Source organism: Artemia franciscana, chromosome 9 (genome assembly GCF_032884065.1).
Source record: "Artemia franciscana chromosome 9, ASM3288406v1, whole genome shotgun sequence".
Classification (NCBI taxonomy): domain Eukaryota; kingdom Metazoa; phylum Arthropoda; class Branchiopoda; order Anostraca; family Artemiidae; genus Artemia; species Artemia franciscana.
The window spans coordinates 1,358,420-1,380,789 of NC_088871.1; the positions used below are offsets into that span (position 1 = coordinate 1,358,420).

The window sequence follows — 22,370 nt, forward strand, 5'->3', positions numbered from 1 at the left end:
CATTTTTAGAGCCCCTCATATGCGTAATAATCTCAGTTCGTTTTAAGTTTTAATGCGGCTCCTTACTTTCAATTGAAAAAAAAACTTTTCATGTTTATATTTCCATTATTTTTTTAAATTATAGTGCTAGAAAATCCTGCGCCCTTTTCATTGAATATCTCTTCCCCCATGAAATATTCCTCCAAGGAAAGATCCTCCCACATAGCCCCCTCCCCTCAACCCCACACCCAAACCCTGAAAATCCCCCTGAAAACGTCGGTACACTTCCCAATAACCATTACTTTATGTAAACATTGGCCGAAGTTTGTAGCTTGCAGCCCCTCCCCCAGGAACTATTGGGTAATAAGTCATCTCCAAAGACATAGTTATTATAGTTTTCGACTATTTGAAACAAAATGGCTATCTCAAAATTTTGATCCATTGACTTTGGGAAAAAATGAGAGTGGTAGGGGGCCTAGGTGCCCTCCAACTTTTTTGGTCAGTGTAAAAGCACACTAGAACTTTTAATTTCCGTTAGAATGAGCCCTCTTACAACACTCTAGGACCAATTGGTCGATACGATGAGCCCTGGAAAAAAAACAACAAAAAAACAAACAAACAAACAAATAAACAGGCACCCGTGATCTGTCTTCAGGCTAAAAATACGAAATTCCACTTTTTTGTTACATTGGATCTTGAAATTTTTTCTACTGGGTTCTCTGATACGCTGAATTCGGTGGTGTGATTTTTGTTAAGATCCTATGACTTTTAGGGGGTGTTTCACGCTATTTTCCAAAATAAGGCAAATTTTCTCAGGGTCGTATCTTTTGATGACAAAGGGTAGAATTGATGAAACTTATATATTTAAGATCAGCATAAAAATCCAACTCTTGTGATGTATCCTTCAGCATGGAAGTTCCGGTTTTTAGAGTTTCTTTTACTATTGAGCCGGGTTGCTTCTTACTGCAGTTCGTTACCACGAACTGTTTGATCATCTTTATGTTGTTGTAGGCATTTCTCGAAGTTCTGGTGGGTTCTCCCTACGTAAAATTTGCCACAGTAGTATGTTATTTGAAAGACCCCTCTTTGGCGAGTAACTGGAGTCTTATCTTAAAATTTTTTATTTTTTTTAAATGAAAGTAAGGACCAACATTTCAACTTAAAACGAACAGAAATTATTCCGTATATGAAGGGGCTTTTCCTCCTCAACGCCTCGCTCTTTACTCTAAAATTTGACTCTTTCTCATAACTCCACCTTTTAAAACAGTAAGAAACTTCAGCGTAAAGAGCGGGGCGTTGAGGAGGAATAGCCCCGTTCGTATACGGAATAATTTTTGTTGCTTCTTAAGTTGCTCCTTACTTTCATTTAAAAAAACTTGTTTTTTTTTTTATTATTTAATTTCTGGACATTTTTGAATTAATACATGTTTTGATCTTGACTCTTCGCATATAAATAAATCAAACAAAATTTCCATATTAATTTATTGCAATTAATGGAGAGATTTTGAGAAATGGAGTGAAGGAGGAGCCTTAGTTGCCCTCCAGTTTTTTGGTTACTTAAAAAGGCAACTAGAACTTTTAATTTTTACGAACGTTTTTATTGGTAAAAAAAAAGTAGCTGACGAATTAATCTACGTAACGAACTTCTATATTCATATGTTTTCATTGCGTATATGAGGGGGTTCGATCTTCGTCGATACCTCGCTCTTTACACTAAAGCTTAGATTTTGTCCCAATTCCTTGAGAATGACCCGTAGAATAAATAGTTGAAATTACTAAAAACACTTTAGCGTAAAGAGTGAGGTATTACGAAGAGGTAAACCCTTCATATGCGTAATAATTTTGCTCGTTTTAAGTTTTAATGCTGCTCCTTACTTTCAGTAGAAAAAACTTTTTATATTTGTTTTCATTGCTTTTTCAAATAATGCTAGAAAAACTCTTCCCCCATTGAAATCCTCTTCCCCCATAAGAAGTTCCTCCATGGAAATATCGTCCCACTTACCCTCCCCCCTCAACTCTCTCCTTCAGCCGAAAAATCCCCCTGAAAACGTCTGTACACTTCCCAGTAACCATTACTATATGTAAACACAGGTCAAAGTGTGTAATTTGCATCCCCTCCCACAGGAACTGCTGGAGAGTAAGTCGTCCCTAACGACTTAATTATTACGTTTTTCGATTATGATGAATAAAATGGCTATCTCAGAATTTTGATCCAGTGACTTTTGGAAAAAAATGAGGGTGGGAGGGGGCCTAGGTACCCACCAATTTTCTTGGTCACTTAAAAAGGTACTAGAACTTTTAATTTCCATTAGAATGAGCTCTCTTGCAACATTTTAGGATCACTCAGTTGATATGATAACCCCAGGGAGAAAAAAACAACAAAAAAACAAAAACAAATAAATAAGCATCCGTGATCTGTCTTCTGGCAAATAATGCGAAATTCCACATTTTTATAGATAGGAGCTTGAAACGTCTACAATAGGGTTTTCTGATACGTTGAATCTGATGGTGTGATTTTCGCTAAATTATATGACTTTTAGGGGTTGTTTCCCCCTATTTCCTAAAATGAGGCAAATTTTCTCAGGCTCGTAACCTTTGATGGGTAAGACTGGTCTTAATGAAACTTATTTATTTAAAATCAAAGATTAAACTTGATTATATATTTAGATTCAGCATTAAAATGCAATTCTTTTTATGTAACTATTGATATCAAAATTCCATTTTTTTAGAGTTTCGGTTACTATTGAGCCGCGTCGCTCCTTACTACAATTAAATAAAAAAAACTAATTTTTTTAGCTGAAAGTAAGGAGCGACATTAAAACTCAAAACGAACAGAAATTACTCCGTATATGAAATGAGTTGTCCCCTCCGCAATCCCTCGCTCTTTACGCTAAAGCTTTAAATTGTTTTAAAAAGTAGAATTGTGGCAGAGTCAAACTTTAGCGTAAAGACCGTTGACTTTGGGAAAATAATTAGCGTGGGAGGGGGCCTAGGTGCCCTCCAATTTTTTTGGTCACTTAAAAAGGGCACTAGAACTTTTCATTTCCGTTAGAATGAGCCCTCTTGCAACATTCTAGGACAACTGGGTCGATACGATCACCCCTGGGGAAAAAAAAACAAACAAAAAAACAAATAAACACGCATCCGTGATCTGCCTTCTGGCAAAAAATGCAAAATTCCACATTTTTGTAGATAGGAGCTCGAAACTTCTACAATAGGGTTCTCTGATACGCTGAATCTGATGGTGTGATTTTCGTTAAGATTCTATGACTTTTAGGGGGCGTTTCCCCCTATTTTCTAAAATAATGCAAATTTTCTCAGGCTCGTAACTTTTGATGGGTAAGACTAAACTTGATGAAACTTATATATTTAAAACCAGCATTAAAATGCGATTCTTTTGATATAGCTATTGGTATCAAAATTCCATTTTTTAGAGTTTTGGTTACTATTGAGCCGGGTCGCTCCTTACTACAGTTCGTTACCACGAACTGTTTGATTCGTTACCATGAACTGTTTGATTAAATATAAAAAAAACAAGTTTTTAACTGAAAGTAAGGAGTGACATTAAAACTTAAAACGAAAAAAAATTACTCCGTATATGAAAGGAGCTATACCCTCCTCAACACCCCACTCTTGACGCTATCAAACTTTAACTATTTCTCTCAGCTCTGCTTTTTAAAACAGTAAAAAACTTTAGCATAAAGAGTGGGGCGTTGAGGAGGGAACAGCCCGTTTCATATACGTTATTTATACACGTTTCATATACGTGTAATATCAGTTCGTTTTCAGTTTTAGTGTCGCTCCTTACTTTCAGTTAAAAATTTTTTTTTATTAAATTTCTGAACGTTTTTGAAGTTTTGCATATTTTGATTTTGGCTCTCAACACATGAATAATTAAAATGATATTGGCTAAATGGCTTTCTTTTGGTTTTGATCCGACAATTTCGAGAAAAAAGAGGTAGGGGAGGAGGCTTATTTACCCTCCAATCTCTTGGTTATTTAAAAAGGCAACTGGAACTTTTATTTTCGTAGAAACATTTTCTTAGTAAAAAATACACGTAGCTTACGAATTAACTTACGTAACGAACTTCTATTTTCGTATATTTTTATTACGTATATGACGGGGTTCCCCCCCCCCCTGTTACTAGCTCTCTCTTTACACTTAAGCTCAAATTTTGTCCCAATTCTTTAAGTATGACCCCTGAATCACAAAGGCCGTAGAATAAACAGTTGAAATTATTAAAAATACTCTAGCGTAAAGAGCGAAATTTTTAGGAGGAGATGAACCCCTCATATGCTTGATTATTTCTGTTCGTTTTAAGTTTTAATTTTGCTCCTTACTTTCAGTTGAAAAAACTTTTTCATATTTCCTAATTCATTGTTTTTGTATTAAATAATATTAGAAAATCCTTTGCCCTCTTCATGGAAATTCTCTTCCCCGTGAGAAATTCCTCCATGGAGATATCCTCTCACATAAACACCTCCTCTCAACACCCCCCTCTCAACCAAAAAAATCTCCTGAACTGGTTCGATACGATCATTCCTAAAAAAAAAAAAAAAAAAAAAAACAAAAATAAATAAACACGCACCCGTGATCGATCTTCTGGCAAAAAATACGAAATTCCATATTTTTGCAGATAGGAGCTTGAAACTTCTACAGTAGGGTTCTCTGATACGCCAATTATGATGGTGTAATTTTCATTAAGATTCAATGATTCTTAGGGGATTTTCTCCTCTATTATTTTCCAAAATAAAACAAATTTTCTCAGGCTCGTAACTTTTGATGGTAAAGACTAAATTCGATGAAACTTAATATTTAAATGTGCATAAGAATCTAATTCTTTTGATGTATCTATTATCATCAAAATTTTTTTAGAGTTTTGTCTACTATTGAGCGCTCCTTACTTCAGATCAGATACGGGTTGGGGTTGAGGGACTAATGATATTTATTTTAAAGTTTGTTTGAACAGGGATGAAATTAAATGATATATTGAGGGAGAGGTAGTTTCATAGCACTTGGAGATAAAAGGAAATAATTAGAGTGTAATGTTAATTTCATTAAATCTCGAATTACAGGATCTAAGGAGAGATTAATTCTCTAATTAGGTGGGGTCAAATGTACTATTTAGTTTCAAATAATATTCTGGCAATTAAAAAGCCTGTTAAAGTCCTGTGGTGGTGCAGTGGATTTGACCTTAGCTTGGTAATACGGAACCCAGAGATCGAATCACGCTGCAGGAATGCACTGCAGGGCCGACGCAGGGATCTTAGTAGTCAAGAAACGTCGTTAATTCTTAAATAATAAATAAATAAAGCAAAATATTTAAAATAATAAATCAAATACATTAAATTGGAATAATACACACATAATTCTTTCTGTAAGGGCGTAAAGAGGGGTGTGCAAAGGTAGAGGGAAGGGGGTAATATATTGATGTATGTGTTGTTTTTTTTATCGATTTTATATTTAAATTTCTAATTTATGGGTTAAGAGCAATATTTCGTATGATGTCGTGCCCATGTGGCTTGTTTCGCCATTAATATCTATCTGTATATCTCTGCATAGTTTTGAAATTCAGTAAGGCCTTCCTATGATTCTGAATTCAAATTAATCGTACACAACCATTCCTTTTCAACATAAAAAAGCTCATGTTGTTCAAAGGCTTTCTTGGAATCAATTGTTCAAATTTACAATCATGAGTTTATATGCTGGGTCGAACATATCCGTTGACGAGTATTCATAATTTTATCAAACACTAAGGATGAACTTTTATATTCTCGTTGACTCTATGCTACGAAACAGCACTAAGTTTATGTCTATAATGTTCTTTTTTTTCAGTTGTCGTTTCTTTTCTTTTGTTTTGTAAATAATAATGAATTCACCACCACAACCAGAAATTGGTCGGAAAACTGATTAATTTTATATCAGCATAAGCAGTAGCAAATGCTTAGAGCCTAACCAATATACTGTCTGTTGTTTCTGTTAATTGGTGAGTGTCTTGCGTTGGAATTCTTACAAGAGGGTTATTATGACTAACCATAAGTTTAAAAATTGTAAATTACCCGTATTCAGACATAAAAGATTTAAACGAAAATACCTTGTGCAACAGAATTTGGAACTACAGCACTAAACTGCCCTTTCAAACGTTCTACAATGCTTTAGCTTGAAGAACGAGGTATTGAAGAAGTAGCCAACCATCCCTCTCCCCATATTCGGAATCAATTCTATTTGTTTTTAAGTTTAAAGGTTGTTCCTTACCTGCAGTTGAAAAAACTTGTTCTTTTTTTGTTTAATCGTGAGAACGTCTGTTACTAAAAAAGGGGATGGAATATCCCCGAAGTTTTTGCACCACTGTGTCCCTGAAATAGCTAAAAGGTTTCAGAACAGATCAGGAAAGCGATATTTTCATTTTTTCAGGCATTGACGCATTGAAAAGTAAATGAAACTGCTGTGCCTCATTTAGAATAAGCAACACGATTTTTATTGAAATTTTACACTATGTATGTCCCTGATTACCAATTTAGTTTTTTTCTATAGGAATTCCATCTTGAATATCCCATAGAAATTCTTGTTTGCATCTTATTGTGCTGTTTATTATTCTACCTGATGGAAGAGAAAAGAAGCCCTCTAGGCAGAAGGTGCAAATTTAATGTTTTCTTTTTATTAGAACTTGGCTTTACTTTTGATAATTTAATGAAAACAACAAGTTTACAAGAAGGAAACATTCCCGTCTCCCCCCCTCAAGGCTATGCCAACAACTTATTGTGTGTATCCCAGTATTAAATCCTTGGATAAGAGTTATTATAGGTCATTCTTCTCTGGATGAAACTTCAGTGTGGATTGTCAAAACCCAAAAAGGGATTGTTTAACGATTACCTAAAAAGGTTGAAATTCAAGACGTTTTGATTTTGGCAAATTTCAACCTGACAACATACAACCTAAACCTGACTTTTACATCAGAGTTTATCTTGCATAAGAAATTCCAGATATAATTATTTTTGCAATGTACTAAAAATGGCATTTTACAACGTAAACCTGATTTTTATATAACATCTAATCTTGTCTCAAAATTTATAGATGTTTTTATTTAGGTAATGAGCTAGAAATGGCAGTTAGCAACAAAAAACTTGATCTTTATAGAGTAGTTAAACTCCCCTCAAAATTTTTATTCGTCAAGAATTTTAATTATAGATGCATGTCTTCTTCGATTTGTTCTGCAGAGTGCAATAGTGATTTTTCTTTAGTAAATCGGGATCTGCGGTCTATGTCTAGTCGATAATTGTCGGACATTTAAAATCAAGACTTTTTTCTGAGACGGTAATCACGAGATTCAAAACAAAGGCTTAAAAATTCAAGTCTAAAGTTTCAAAAATTTACAGAATTACTCATAAAAAATATATAAAAATTATTTTGCCTGTTCTACTAACACGACTTGGCTCTGAAATCAGACCTCTTCGGGATAATGCATTCTCGGGACATTTTTGAAACATTGCATTGTCTCCTTGACCTTAGCCAAGGAATGTTTCTCTTTCAAGGTCAATGATGAGGCTGATTGATGATTGTGAAATTGTAGTTTGACCAATTTAAAACCAAATGTGGATACAGTATAAAATTTCCAAGGATGGCTTCTAACTTCCAGATACACAAAAAAATATTATTTTTATCCCAATTCTAAATATGGTAATTTTGTTGAGTTTAATGTTATCGGAACCATCAATACGACGGAACGGCTAATGTTTTACGCTAAAGCTTTTCAAACAGTTCGTGGTAACGAACTGTAGTAAGGAGCGACCCGGCTCAATAGTAACCAAAACTCTAAAAAATGGAATTTTGATACCAATAGCTACATCAAAAGAATCGTATTTTAATGCTGGTTTTAAATATATAAGTTTCATCAAGTTTAGTCTTACCCATCAAAAGTTACGAGCCTGAGAAAATTTGCGTTATTTTAGAAAATAGGGAGAAACGCCCCCTAAAAGTCAAAGAATCTTAACGAAAATCACACCATCAGATTCAGCGTATCAGAGAACCCTATTGTAGAAGTTTCGAGCTCCTATCTACAAAAATGTGGAATTTTGCATTTTTTGCCAGAAGGCAGATCACGGATGCGTGTTTATTTGTTTTTTTGTTTTTTTGTTTTTTTTTTTCCCAGGGGTGATCGTATCAGCCCAGTTGTCCTAGAATTTTGCAAGAGGGCTCATTCTAACGGAAATGAAAAGTTCTAGTGCCCTTTTTAAGCGACCAAAAAAATTGGAGGGCACCTAGGCCCCCTCCCACGCTAATTATTTTCCCAAAGTCAACGGATCAAAATTCTGAGATAGCCATTTTATTCAGCGTAGTCGAAAAACCTTATAACTATGTCTTCGGGGACGACTTACTCCCCCACAGTCCCCGTGGGAGGGGCAACAAGTTACAAACTTTGACCTGTGCTTACATATAGTAATGGTTATTGGGAAGTATACAGGCGTTTTCAGGAGGATTTTTTTGGTTTGGGGGAGGGGTTGAGAAGAGGGGGATATGCTGGGGGAACTTTCCTTCGAGAATTTGTAATGGGAGAAGAAAATTTCCATGAAGGGAGAGCAGGATTTACTAGCATTATTAAAAAAAAAAACAAGTAAAAAATAAAAGTGAAAAAGCTTTTTCAGCTGGAAGTAAGGAACAGCAATAAAACTTAAAACAAACAGAAATTATTACCCATATGAGGGGCTCACCTCCTTCTAATACCTGACTCTTTACGCTAAAGTATTTTCGGTAATTTCAACTACTTATTCTACGGCTTTTGTGATTCAGGGGGTCATTCTTTATGAATTGGGATAAAATTTAAGCTTTAGTGTAAAGAGCGAGGTACTGACGATGGGGCGAATCCCCTCATATATGTAATAAAAACATGAGAATACAAAAGTTCTTTACGTAAGCTAATCTATAAGTTACGTAAATCTTTTACCAAAAAAAAGATTCGTAAAAAATTAAAAGTTCTTGTTGCCTTTTTAATTAACCAAAAAATCGGGGGGCAACTAGGCTTCGTCCCCCGCTCTTTTTATCTCAAAATCATTCGATTAAAATTATGGGAAAGCCATTGAGCCAAAAAAAAAATATGCAAATTTCATTTTGATTATTCCTCTGCGGAGAGCCAAAATCAAAACATGCTTTGATTCAAAAACGTTCAGAAATTAAATAAAAACAACAAGTTTTTTCAACTGAAAGTAAGGAGTGACATCAAAACTTAAAACGCACAGAAATTACTTCGTATATGAAAGAGGCTGCTTCCTCATCAACACCCCTTTCTTTACGCTAAAGTTTTTTACTGTTTTAGAAAGAAGAATTGAGAGAAAGAGTCAAACTTTAGCGTAAAGAGCGGGGCGTTGATGAGGAAGCAGCCTCTTTCATATACGAAGTAATTTCTGTGCGTTTTAAGTTTTGATGTCACTCCTTACTTTCAGTTGAAAAAACTTGTTTTTTTTATTTAATTACGCTAAAGTTTGACTCTTTCTCTTAACTCTACATTTTAAACAGTAGCAAACTTTAGCTTAAAGAGCGGAGCGTTGAGGAGGAAAAGCCCCTTTCATACGGAGTAATTTCTGTTCGTTTTAAGTTTTAATGTTGTCCTTACTTTCATTTAAAAAACTTTTTTTTATTTAATACTATTATAAATCGGTTTAGTAAAATATTTTGGTAGATTGTTTTTAATTAATTGTGAGTATAAAGAATTTAGTGAGTATTCCGTTAAGTCCCTGTTCAAGAAATATTATTATTTATTTTGAGATTAATTTCGATTGATTCTCGAACCACCTGTTTTATCCCCAAATCATTACTAATGAGTGACGATTTTTCAAAAAGTATCGCGTGGGACGGATTATTGAATATATGCCAACCTAAAGCAGAATCAAAGTAGTTGTTGGAACTATTTGAAATTAAATAAAAAAAACAAGTTTTTTAATTGAAAGTAAGGAGCGAAATTAAAACTTAAAACGAACAGAAATTACTTCGTATATGAAAGGGGCTGCTTCCTCATCAAAACCCCGGTCTTTGCGCTAAAGTTTGACTCTTTCTCTCAGCTCTTCTTTTCAATAAAAAACTTTAGTGTAAAGAGCGGGGCGTTGATGAGGAAGCAGCCCATTTCATATACGAAGTAATTTCTGTTTGTTTTAAGTTTTATTGTCGCTTCTTACTTTCAGTTAAAAAAAAAACTTGTTTTTCTTATTTAATTTCTGAACGTTTTTGTATCAATGCATGTTTTGATTTTCGCTCTCCGCAGAGGAATAATTAAAATAAATGGCTTTCTCATAATTTTGATCGAATGATTTTGAGAAAAAAAGCGAGGGAGGAAGCGTAGCTGCCCTCCGATTTCTTTGATTACTTAAAAAGGCAATTAGCACTTTTAATTTCTTACGAATCTTATCGTTAGTAAAAGATATACGTAACTTATAAATTAGCTTACGTAAAAAACTTTTGTATTCTCATAGTTTTATTACATATATGAGGGGGTTTCCCCCCTCGTCAGTACCTCCTTCTCCACACTAAAGATTAAATTTTGTCTCAATTCATTAAGAATGACCCCTGAATCACAAAAGCCGTAGAATAAATAGTTGAGATTAATAAAAACACTTTAGCGTAAAGAGCGAGGTATTAGGAGGAGGTGAGCCCCTCATATGGGTAATAATTTCTGATCGTTTAAATTTTTAATGCTGCTCCTTAATTCCAGCTAAAAAAACTGTTTTATAATTATTTTTTCATTCTTTTTTTTAAATAATGCTAGTAAATCCTGAGCTCCCTTCATAGAAATTTTCTTCCTCCATGACAAATTCTTCGATGGAAAGTCCCTCCAGCATATCTCCCTCTTCTCAACCCCTCTCCCCAACCAAAAAATCCTCCTGAAAACACCTGTACACTTCCCAATAACCATTACTATATGTAAGCACTGGTCAAACTTTGTAACTTGTAGCCCCTCCCACGGGGGCTTTGGGGGAGTAAGTCGTCCCCAAAAACAAAGTTATAAGGTGTTTCGACTACGTTGAATAAAATGGTTATCTCAGAATTTTGATCCGTTGACTTTGGGAAAACAATTAGCGTGGGAGGGGGCCTAGGTGCCCTCCAATTTTTTTGGTCACTTAAAAAAGGCACTAGAGCTTTTTATTTTCGTTAGAATGAGCCCTCTTGCAACATTTTAGAACGGCTGGGTTGATACGATCACCCCTGGGAAAAAAAACAAAACAAACAAATAAACAAGCATCCGTGATCTGCCTTCAGACAAAAAATACAAAATGCCTCATTTTTGTAAATAAGAGCTTGAAACTCCTACAGTAGCCTGCTCTGATACGCTGAATCTGATGGTGTGATTTTCGTTAAAATTCTATGACTTTTAGGGGGTGTTTCCCCCTATTTTCTAAAACAACACAAATGTTCTCAGGCTCGTAACTTTTGATGCGTAAGACTAAACTTCATGAAACTTATAAATTTATAATCAGCATTAAAATGCAATTCTTTTGATGTCGCTATTGGTATCAAAATTCCATTTTTTAGAGTTTTGGTTACTTTTGAGCAGGGTTGCTCCTTGGTACAGTTCGTTGCCACGAACTGTTTGATTAGCGCCTCTTCTTTTTTATGCCTTTTTATTCTTTTTTAAAGTCTTTTTTATGCTGTTGTAACCATTTTTCTAGATTCTGATGGGTCCTGCCAACATAGCAATTTCCACAATCACAGGGTATTTTATAGAACCCTCTTTGGCGACTAACTGGGGTCTTATCTTTACCAGAATTTAAGAAATTAATGATTTTAAAATTATTAATAAAAACTACGTACAGATTATTTTTTGTGCAAATATTTTTTAATTTCGTTGTGATCTTTTGGGTATACGGAAGATAGAAAATATTTGAGGGCTTATCCGTAGCCTCACATTGTGAAATATCTTCTTCGATTTTACATGAATGACTATTTATTCTACGGTTAATTATTTCATTGACAAAAGGAATGGGGTATGCATTACCAAAAAGAATATCTCTGATAAAGTTTATTTCTGCCTTTATATACAAATCGGAGCAAATATAAAGGGCACGATCGATGGGGGAAGTTACACATGCTCTTTTAACTTGTGGGGGGGAGGTGATTTGGATTAAAGTGAAGATATCTATTTTTTTTGTGGTGGCTTTTGATGGATAGTAAAATCCAGTTTATCAGTGATAAACTGATAAACCGGATGAAGAACTGATAAAGGAAAGTTAGATATCGATTTCTACCATCTACTTCCATATCTTCATCTGTTTCTATCTGAAGGTTCATCGAGAGATAGAAAGCTTGGGTATTAATTGTGATTTTAAGGCATCAAACACAATTCGGTTCAAACGGGGTTTTTCATTGAACTTATACCGGATTAATCAGTGATAAGAGGATTGATCGAGAAATATAGCAGAGGAGGAGCTATTAAAAGATTTTTTTTTTAATTGCAATAGATACAAAAAAGATATATAACCATCACCTAACATCCAACAACCGTCAAAATTACGTCAGGATGGCGTGCAACACATGATGGAAACATCCAACTAACAAACTCTAACTTGCCCTCTGAGACAATCACTGTGTGATGAACAAACATAAATTAAAAAACAATAATATATTACAATATTATAAGACTAAAAAAACAGACATATTCAATTTTTTAACCCTAGAAACAAGGTTTTGTCAATTTTCGACCCTCTCTGTTTTAAAACTTAAACGATGTTTCTGAACTTGGAAAACGGAAGGAATGACAAAGATCGACAAATAACTGTTGAACTGGTGTTGAGACTTTATTGCCCCCAAATCCTAAATCAATTTGACAAAGTTCATTCTAAAATGCACTTAAAAGAACAAACATATTAATGATTATGCCGAAAAACTCCCTCCCTTGAAAAAATTGAAAAATAGTGGTCTAAAAATTTACTTTTTATTTTGAACCTAACCTTTAAGCTTAAAACTAAGTTTTAAAAGTTCAGAGCCAGAATAAAAGAGTTCTCCTGTCTTGGTATTATAAGTATTATAAATAATTCCACAGAATGGATTTTTATCTTAGGCATAATCTTGTTCCAAAAAATACTATAATATATAAATATATATATACATATATATATATATATATATATATATATATATATATATATATATATATATATATATATATATAATTATATATATATATATATATATAACAAACAAATGCAGAGTAAAAACAATAGGGAAAATCTTTTCAAGACAGTGGAAATCAGTTCTGTGAATATTTCGGCCCTATGTCCAAGGGCTGTCTTAAGTACAATACGAAAACAAGAGAGAAAATATGTATATATAAATAAACCTACATTAAATTGTGAGAATTAAAACTAAATAATTTTATTTAAAAACTTTTTAAAAACAGCCTAAGCCTCCTTACTTCAACGAAGTTCAACCAGGACTGATAAAAAGAATGAAGTGAGAATATAAATTCATCAAACACTTTGTGGTAACGAACTGTAGTAAGGAGCGACCCGGCTCAATAGTAACCAAAAGTCTAAAAAATGGAATTTGGTACCAATAGCTACATCAAAAGAATCGCATTTTAATGCTGATTTTAAATATTTAAGTTTCATCAAGTTTAGTCTTACCCATCAAAAGTTACGAGCCTGAGAAAAGTTGCGTTATTTTAGAAAATAGGGGAAAACACCCCGCTTTTTACGCTAAAGGTTTTTTTTCTGGTTTAAAATGTAGAGTTAAGAGAAAGAGTCAAACTTTAGCGTAAAGAGTGGGGCGTTGAGAAAAAAAAGCCCCTTTCATATACGGAATAATTTCTGTTCGTTTTAAGTTATAATGTCGCTCCTTACTTTCATTTAAAAAACTTGTTCTTTTTATTTAATTCAAACTAAAGAAACAAAGTGATTAAATGTAATTTCTCAGAGCCAACCTTGCTTCAGCGACGGGAATTGATTTTGAAGTTTTAATGACTCTGGTTAAAATTTGTAATAAATTTTCTGTCTATTTTCAATTCCGCGATTCCTTTAATCGGCAAAAAATGGGTTACCCATGGGGGCACCTTTATCCAGGCTACTGGCAAATATTTATGTCGAGAACTTTGAAAATTGGGCGTTAAATTCTTATTTTTTTAAACACGTCAATTGGGGTCGTTATATGGATGACGGAATTTCACTTTGGAATTATGGGGAAGCTGAACTTCGGGGCTTCTTAGATCATTTAACACTTATGACCGCAATTTGTAGTTCACCCTAGAAGTTGAAATTGAAAATAAACTACCGTTTTTAGATATGTTAATTATTCGTAATGCTGATAAGCTGGATTTTACTATCTATCGAAAACCAACACAAAACAATAGATATCTTCACTTTAATTCAAATCACCTCCCACAAGTCACTCACTGATCGTCCCCTGAACATTTGCTCCGATCCGTATATAGATGCAGAAGTAAACTTTATAAGAGATATTCTTTTTGGTAATGGATACCCCATTCCTTTTATCAATAAAATAATTAACCGTAGAATAAAAAGACATTCTTGTAAAATCGAAGAAGATACTTCACAATGTGAGGCTACTGATAAGCCCTCGAATATTGTCTATCTTCCGTTAGCCCAAAGATCACAACAAAATTAAGAAAATATTTGTGCAAAAAATAATCTGTACGTAGTTTTTATTAATAATTTTAAAATCATTAATTTCTTAAATTCTAGTAAAGATAAGACCCAGGGTCTATCAAATACCCTATGATTGTGGAAATTACTATTTCGGCAGGACCCACCAGAACAGTTACAACAGCATAAAAAAGAAAAAGACAAGGCATTAATTTCAAATAGTTCCAACAACTCCTTTGATTCTGCTTTAGGATTTCATATATTTAATAATCCGTCCCACACAAAACTTTTTGGAAAACCTTCACTCAGTAGAAATGATCTGGGGATAAAACAAGTGTTCGAGAATCAATCGAAATTAATCTCAAATTCTTTGAGAAGAATTATACTCAAATGAAATATTATACTCAAATTAAATTTGAATTCTTTATACTCAAATTAAAAAAAAACGATCTAACAAAATCAAACAGTTCGTGGTAACGAACTGTAGTCAGGAGCGACCCGGCTCAATAGTAACCAAAACTCTAAAAAGTGGAATTTTGATACCAATAGCTATATCAAAAGAATTGCATTTTCATTCTGGTTTCAAATATATAAGTTTCATCAAGTTTATTCTTACCCATCAACAGTTACGAGCCTGAGAAAAATTACCTTATTTTAGAAAATAGGGGGAAACACTCCCTAAAAGTCATAGAATATTAACGAAAATTACACCATCAAATTCAGCGTATCAGAGAACCCTACTGTAGAAGTTTCAAGCTCCTATCTACACAAATGTGGAATTTTGTATTTTTTGCCAGAAGGCAGATCACGGATGCGTGTTTATTTGTTTGTTTGTTTGTTTGTTTTTTCCCAGGGGTGATCGTACCGACCCAGTTGTCCTAGAATGTTGCAAGAGGGCTAATTCTAACGGAAATAAAAAGTTCTAGTGCCCTTTTCAAGTGACCCAAAAAATTGGAGGGCACCTAGGCCCCCTCCCACGCTAATTATTTTCCCAAAGTCAATGGATCAAAACTCTGAGATAGCCATTTTATTCAGCGTAGTCAAAAAACTTTATAACTTTGTCTTTGAGGACGACTTACTCCCCCACAGTCCCCGTGGGAGGGGCTACAAGTTACAAACTTTGACCAGTGCTTACATATAGTAATGGTTATTGGGAAGTGTACAGGCGTTTTCATGGTTCGATTTTATGGTTCGGGGGAGGGGTTGAAAAGAGGGGGGTATGCTGGGGGAGCTTTCCATCGAGGAATTTGTCATGGGGGAAGAAAATTTCCATGAAGGGAGCGCAGGATTTACTAGCATTACTTAAAAAAAAAACAATGAAAAAATAAATATGAAAAAGTTTTTTTTCAGCTGGAAGTAAGGAGCAGCATTAAAACTTAAAACGAACAGAAATTATTACCCATATGGGGGGCTCATCTCCTCCTAATACCTCGATCTTTACGCTAAAGTAATTTTAGTAATGTCAACTATTTATTCTACGGCTTTTGTGATTCAGGGGTCATTCTTAATGAATTGGGACAAAATTATATCTTTTACTAATAAAAATATTCGTAAAAAATTAAAAGTTCTAGTTGCCTTTTTAATTAACCAAAAAATTGGAGGGCAACTAGGGGTCCTCCCCTGCTCTTTTTTTATCAAAATCATTCGATCAATATTATGAGAAAGCCATTTAGCCAAAAAATAAATAAAAAATATACAAATTTCGTTTTAATTATTCCTCTGCGGAGAGCCAAAATCAAAACATGCATTGATTCAAAAACGTTCAGAAATTAAATAAAAAAAACAAGTGTTTTCAACTGAAAGTAAGGAGCGACATTAAAACTTAAAATGAAAAGAAATTACTTCGTATATGAAAGGGTCTGCTTCCTCATCAACGCCCCGCTCTTTACGCTAAACTTTGTTACTGTTTTAAAAAGTAGAATTGAGAGGAAGAGTCAAACTTTGGCGTAAAGAGTGGGGCATTGATGAGGAAGCAGCCCCTTTCATATACGTAATTTCTGTTAGTTTTAAGTTTTAATGTCGCTCCTCACTTTCAGTTGAAAAAACTTGTTTTTTTTTTAATATTTTACTAAACCGAATTATAATAGTGCTGAACCAGCTACGAAAAGGCCTTTGAGACAGGCTGCTAAAAAAGCAAGGTTGACTCTGAATAGTTGCATTTATTCACTTTGTTCTCTTTAGTTTTAATGAGTTTATATTCTCAATTCATTCTTTTTGCCAGCAGTGGCGCCATTTCAAAAACCTTAGGGGGGGCCAAAAATCGATTTTGGGCCCCCATCCAGCCTTAAAAATTTTAAAATTTTCGAACATGCCTTTGGGTACCGTACTACCTTTGGGGTTCGCATTTTGCAGCTTATTTAGGGATCAAAAACAGTACCAAAATAGAACATTTACTGTATAAATCAGAAACTTACGTACAGTTACTTCAGCAATGGATATCTCCTTTGCTTCATTTTTGCGAAGTCGTCGACAAGCTTCTCAAAATTGAGCTCCTTCACTGCAGCTTTCTCAGAGAATATAAGCAGCAAATGCGAAAGTGGCTCGTTTTCCATCGTTGTCCGGAGGTAGTCCTTCATAAACGTCAACACAGAGAAAAAACGTTCATTTGAGCACGTTGTGAGCGGGAGTGTGAGGACTACCCTGACGACCTTAAGAAGCTCAGAATAAGCTTCTTTCAATCCTCCGAGGCGTTCGAAGACATCTAAAGCGCTTGCCGGTTTCTGTAGAAGCTGCGACACAAATGCACGAGCTATTAAAGCTTGACACTTCAGCTGCATAGTATCGATTCCCGCCTGATCGAAGTATGTCGCGATCACAAGAAGTAAATCTGAGTCCATAAAATCTTTCGATTTGGGGTTAAGGCAACGTGTGGCTTCTAGCACTGGCAGCTGGACAGAAAAACGCTCTTCAAACTCATTTAACACTCTGTCCAAAACCTCGTAGAACTCTCTCCGCATTTTGTCTTCCGTTGTTGTGCTTTCGCAGCCAATGTTGTGCTTTCCAATTGTTGTTGTCGTCAAATAGTCTCTTAGTCTTCCGGATATCTTCTGAACTCTTTTTGATTTAACAGGTATGGCTGAAGAGAGAGCACTTGTTTCCGACAGATCAGCTCCGACATTAATGGCCATCTCTTTAGACTTGTCGTATAGGACGCGAAAATACTCGTCATCACGCATTTTCCTCAGTTCGCTCTTTGTTGCACTGATTAAAGTGCAAGCTTCTGAGATGACCAGATCTGATGCCTGTAGTTGTTCAGAAAGAGGGTTTATCACTGCAAGAACTTCGTGAATGACATGCAAACTGAATATGAAGGGAAACGACTCTAGCTGGTTCTTAAGGCCCGTAGCTTCTGCCGCTGCCTCCCTGTCAGAAGATTCTTGAACTACTGACAGAACTGCGAGTATGCAGTCATATCTAACCAGGATCTTAGCCACTGATCTATACCAGTAAGACCAACGTGTCACTACTGTCCTTTCAAGCTTTAGCACAGGCACATTGGCAGTTTTCTGGGCTTCGACGAACAACTGGTATCGAGTGTTGCTGTTGGAGACGAAACTGTAAACTGTTTGCAAAATTGAAAATACTGATGAAATTCTTTGTATTTTCTGCATACAATCGCCAATGACAAGGTTAAGTCTATTGGAATGACAGTGTGTGTACACCGCTTGTGGTGCTTTTTCCCAGAGTCGGGCCTGTACTCCTGAAAAGTGTCCGCTCATTACACTGGCCCCGTCATAGCACTGTCCAACACACTTTGACCAGTCAAGGCCGATACCCTTTATTTCGTTGTAAATGAAGTCGGCCAAACTCTCAGCGTCAACCTTGCGCATGTGGTAGCAACCTATGGCCCTTTCTTTGATTTTCAGGTCATGAACATAGCGCACTAAGATCGCGAGTTGTTCCTTTTTCGAGAGGTCTTTTGTCTCGTCAGCAAGAACGGCAAAATATTTTGCTTCTCTGACTTCTTTCGCGATAGAACTTTTGATTTCATTTCCTATGACCTCAATGTAGTCGTTTTGGTACTCGCGTGACATGTAATGGCCATAGGCCTTACGAGAGTTTTTCATCAAGTCCGGGTTGATTTCTGTTAAAAGATGTACTGTCTATACGAAATTCCCTTGATTGGCACTAGACTCCCCTTCATCATGGCCATGAAACGCAAGACCTTGCCGTCCAAGTAATGCTGTAGTTTTTAGTAGAGCTTTTACGTACTGTCTATTCTCTAGTATTTCCTTTTCGCGTTCTTTGGAGAGGCATCACGCAACAGATTCGGCCACCTCCGTCTCAATAGCTTTAAACTGAGTCAAAGAAATGGTACATGCTTTGTGTCGGTCGCTGTTTTCGTGCTGCCGTATCAGTTCAGAAATGTCTTTCCAGTTTCTAAATCCTACGTCAATGAATGCTCTAGCTCCATACCTTTCGCCTGATCTTAGCGAGGATCCACTGAAATGTCGGCAATTGAAACAGAACACCGAGTCCTGTTCTTTCGAATATTCGAGCCATGGGTATGCCAAAAAATAGGAGCTGTTAAATTTTCGTGTGCGATTCCCGATGGTAGTGGCGGGATAGTCAGTCAAAACTGGTTGGCAGGGGTTATCATACGGGTTCACGGACAAATCGGTACTGATCGTTCTGGAAGCTATTTCCTCCGTTTGTGGTTCGCGCAGGTTTGTCTCCTCAGAAATGTGTCTCACGTCCAGGGTCTGCTCGTTTGTCGATGAAACTTCGGTTGCCGATGGGTTGTCCCTTGACGTCCCAGCATCACTATCCTACAGAGTAATCAAGTTTTAATTAAAAACAAATTAAAAGTGATGTCCCAGTTACTTATTTTACCAGTACTTCACCGATAGTTATATTTCTAGTTTACTAAATACTCGACAAAATTTGCAACTTGGATGTGTCCTCTGGTAAATTATTAAGTTTCATCCAGATGGGATAGTTATTCGAATTATCAAAGAATAGGTCGCTGAGTATTCTTTTTCTATGGCACTTGCCCTTCGGCCAAGTGCCATATAGCGATCGCAATTTCTGTCCGTCCGTCGGTCTGTCCAGGTTTTGCTAGTTCGGGCACTTCCACATACGCTAGGACGATGAAACTTGGCAGGCATATCAGGGACCCCAAATGATTAAGTTGGAAATAGTCACTTCCCCGATCCGAGCATCGTGGGGGGAGTGGAGGGAGGGGGAATCCGGAATCTTGAGGTATTTGCAACTTTTGAACGGGTAATCGGATCTTAATGAAACTTGATATCTAGACCTCGTGTCTCAGACATCCCACTTCAAATCCAGACCGGATCCGGTGACTTTCGGGGGAGTTAGAGGGGGGACCGGAAATATTGGGAAACGCTTATAGACTGGAGGGATCGGGGTGAAACTTGGTCGGAAGAAGAGTCATAAGTCCTAGATACGTCATTAACATAACTGGACCGGATCCGGGCACTGTGGGGGACTTGGGGGGGGGGTCCGGATTTCATATGAGCTCTTAGCTCTTGTTGTTCCATGTCAAGTCTGGATCTGATCCGATATTTGTAGGGGGGGTGGAGGCGCCCACCGGGAAACTCGTGAAATACTTGTAGTCGAGGGATTGGATAGGGTACGCTCCGATTCCAGTCGAACTTGATGGACGGGAACCGGAGATGTCAAAGATGTGACTTTTATTTTTTCAAGTCGTGTTCGGCCACAGTAGGGGGCCGGGAAATTGTGTGGCTCGCATATGGGTCAAATGAGTGCAGCGATTTAAATGAGACTTGTAATGTAAAGTAAGCATATGCCCTAGATGACATATTTTACTGTTAGAACCAGATCCGACCACGGTCGGGGAGGGGGGGATTTATTGAAAAATGCTGAGATTCGAGTGAAACTTGATAGGTGGTGAGACAAGATGCTCTAGATGATCCGTTCACGAGTGTCCGAGCCAGATTCGGCCGTGAAAGGGGCAGCTGGAAGGAGGTACCGGAAACCGTGTTGCACGTCTAGGGATTAAACGAATAGGTTTATTGTGCTGAAACTTGGAAGTTATAACAGTCATCTGCTCCAGATGATCCGAGGCGATGCCAGAAATGCACCGACTTGAGTGAAACTGCATATTCTATTTCTAGCTCCGAACCGCATTTTTGGGGTGGCGGGTGTGGTTTGTGACGGGCTCATCTCCTTTGTTGTACTGCTTACTCGTAACAAGTGCCATATGAGCTCGTAGCTCTTGTTCTGGTCCGTTCAGTAAGATTGGTCGACGAAACAAAATTTAAAATGTGGTAGATTTACTTACAGTCGGTTTGAAAAACGAAGCCAATCGTCGTTGCATCTTTATTTCTTCTTCTTTCCTTTGGGCTTTTATTTTCCTTTTTTTTTGCACCACTCGCACCGGATGAACTCATGTTTCAATAATCCGATTTGAACTTGAACACAACTCAACACTGTTTCACGGTTCTTTATTTGATGAAGGGTAACGAGAAACTAAATACAAAACTGGAATGACACCCTGGAATGGATACCCGACTGACGGGATTCATTAATCACTGGAGAGACTTCAATGTCACAGAAGTACTCCGAGCCCAGAAAGGACTTTACAAACCCCTGCCAAAAGGATGACCATAAATTAATTAGGGAGAACGGCAAAAACAGGATACTTTCTTGAAATGCAATAATCGTCGAGTATCTTGAATTTGCTATTTAGTAATAATTCACAGTAGAAATACGGTAAAAAAAAAAGAGAAAAAAGTAGAACAAGGACGAATGAACAAAGAATTACGTGGTTGAAATTGGGCCCCTCCAGAAATCAGGGGGGCATGCCCCCCCTGCCCCCCCAAATGGCGCCACTGTTTGCCAGTCCTGGTTGAACTTTGTTGAAATAAGGATGCTAGGGCTGTTTAAAAAAAAGTTTCTAAATAACATTATGTAGTTTTAATTCTCACAATTTATTTTAAGTTTATTTATAAATACGTATTTTTCTCTTTTTCTCGTATTGTGCTGAAGACGGCCCTTAGACATAGGGCCAAAATATTCACAGAACTGATTTCCACCTTTTTGAAAAGATTTTCCCTATTGTTTCTACTGTGTATTTGTTTGTTTTCATTTTAACTAAGCCTCAACATAGGTTCTACGGGGTAATAGTTCCTCTCTTATTGCAGAAAAATGTTTTAAATTCACATGCTAGGTTTACAGTAAATTCATATACATTTAAATTCAGTGTTTTAAATTCATATACATAGAACATAAAAATGTTCACAATAAGGGGTAATTCAATAAAGTGGTTTTGGTAACAATATATCAAGCAGTTTTTGATAACAAACTTGGATTAAAAAGTGGCTCGGCCCAATAGCAGCGAAAACTCTAAAAATGGAATTTTTAGACAAAACATACAGCAAAAGACTTGGCTTTTTATGCTGATTCATAATATATAGTATTAATTAAGTTAGGTTTTGGGCAACTCATCCAATAATTTTCGTGTTCTTCTCGCAGATTTCTCCAGATACCCATTAAAATATCGGTCGAATCTTGGTTAAACTTTCAGTCACACCATTGCACTCTGGTCCAAACCAAATAACCAGGGATACTAGGACTCAAACCCCCTGTCCTCAATCACACAGGATTTAAAGCAAAGCACGATAACCACTTGGCTAGTACGTATAAAGGACATCTGTATTTATACTTAAATAGGAAATCCATTTAAAGCCCTCAATTAGAATTTATCCTATTGCACTTTAACCCTACCAAGATGAAAGGGCGGGAGGTCCATATATGTAAATCTAACAATACCTTGGAAATATGGTAGTACGACCAAATACCTGGCATTTAATTCAGGTGCTTAG

At 36.2% G+C, this 22,370-nt stretch overlaps 1 protein-coding gene across 1 annotated transcript; it reads right to left on the reverse strand.

Annotated features, from left to right (window-relative positions):
• Positions 1–16,982: 16,982 nt before the first annotated feature.
• LOC136031540 (zinc finger MYM-type protein 1-like) lies at positions 16,983–18,629 on the reverse strand. The gene has a single exon (XM_065711209.1). It carries the CDS (start codon positions 18,627–18,629, stop codon positions 16,983–16,985), a length of 1,647 nt encoding a protein of 548 aa, XP_065567281.1.
• Between the last annotated feature and the right edge of the window lie 3,741 nt (positions 18,630–22,370).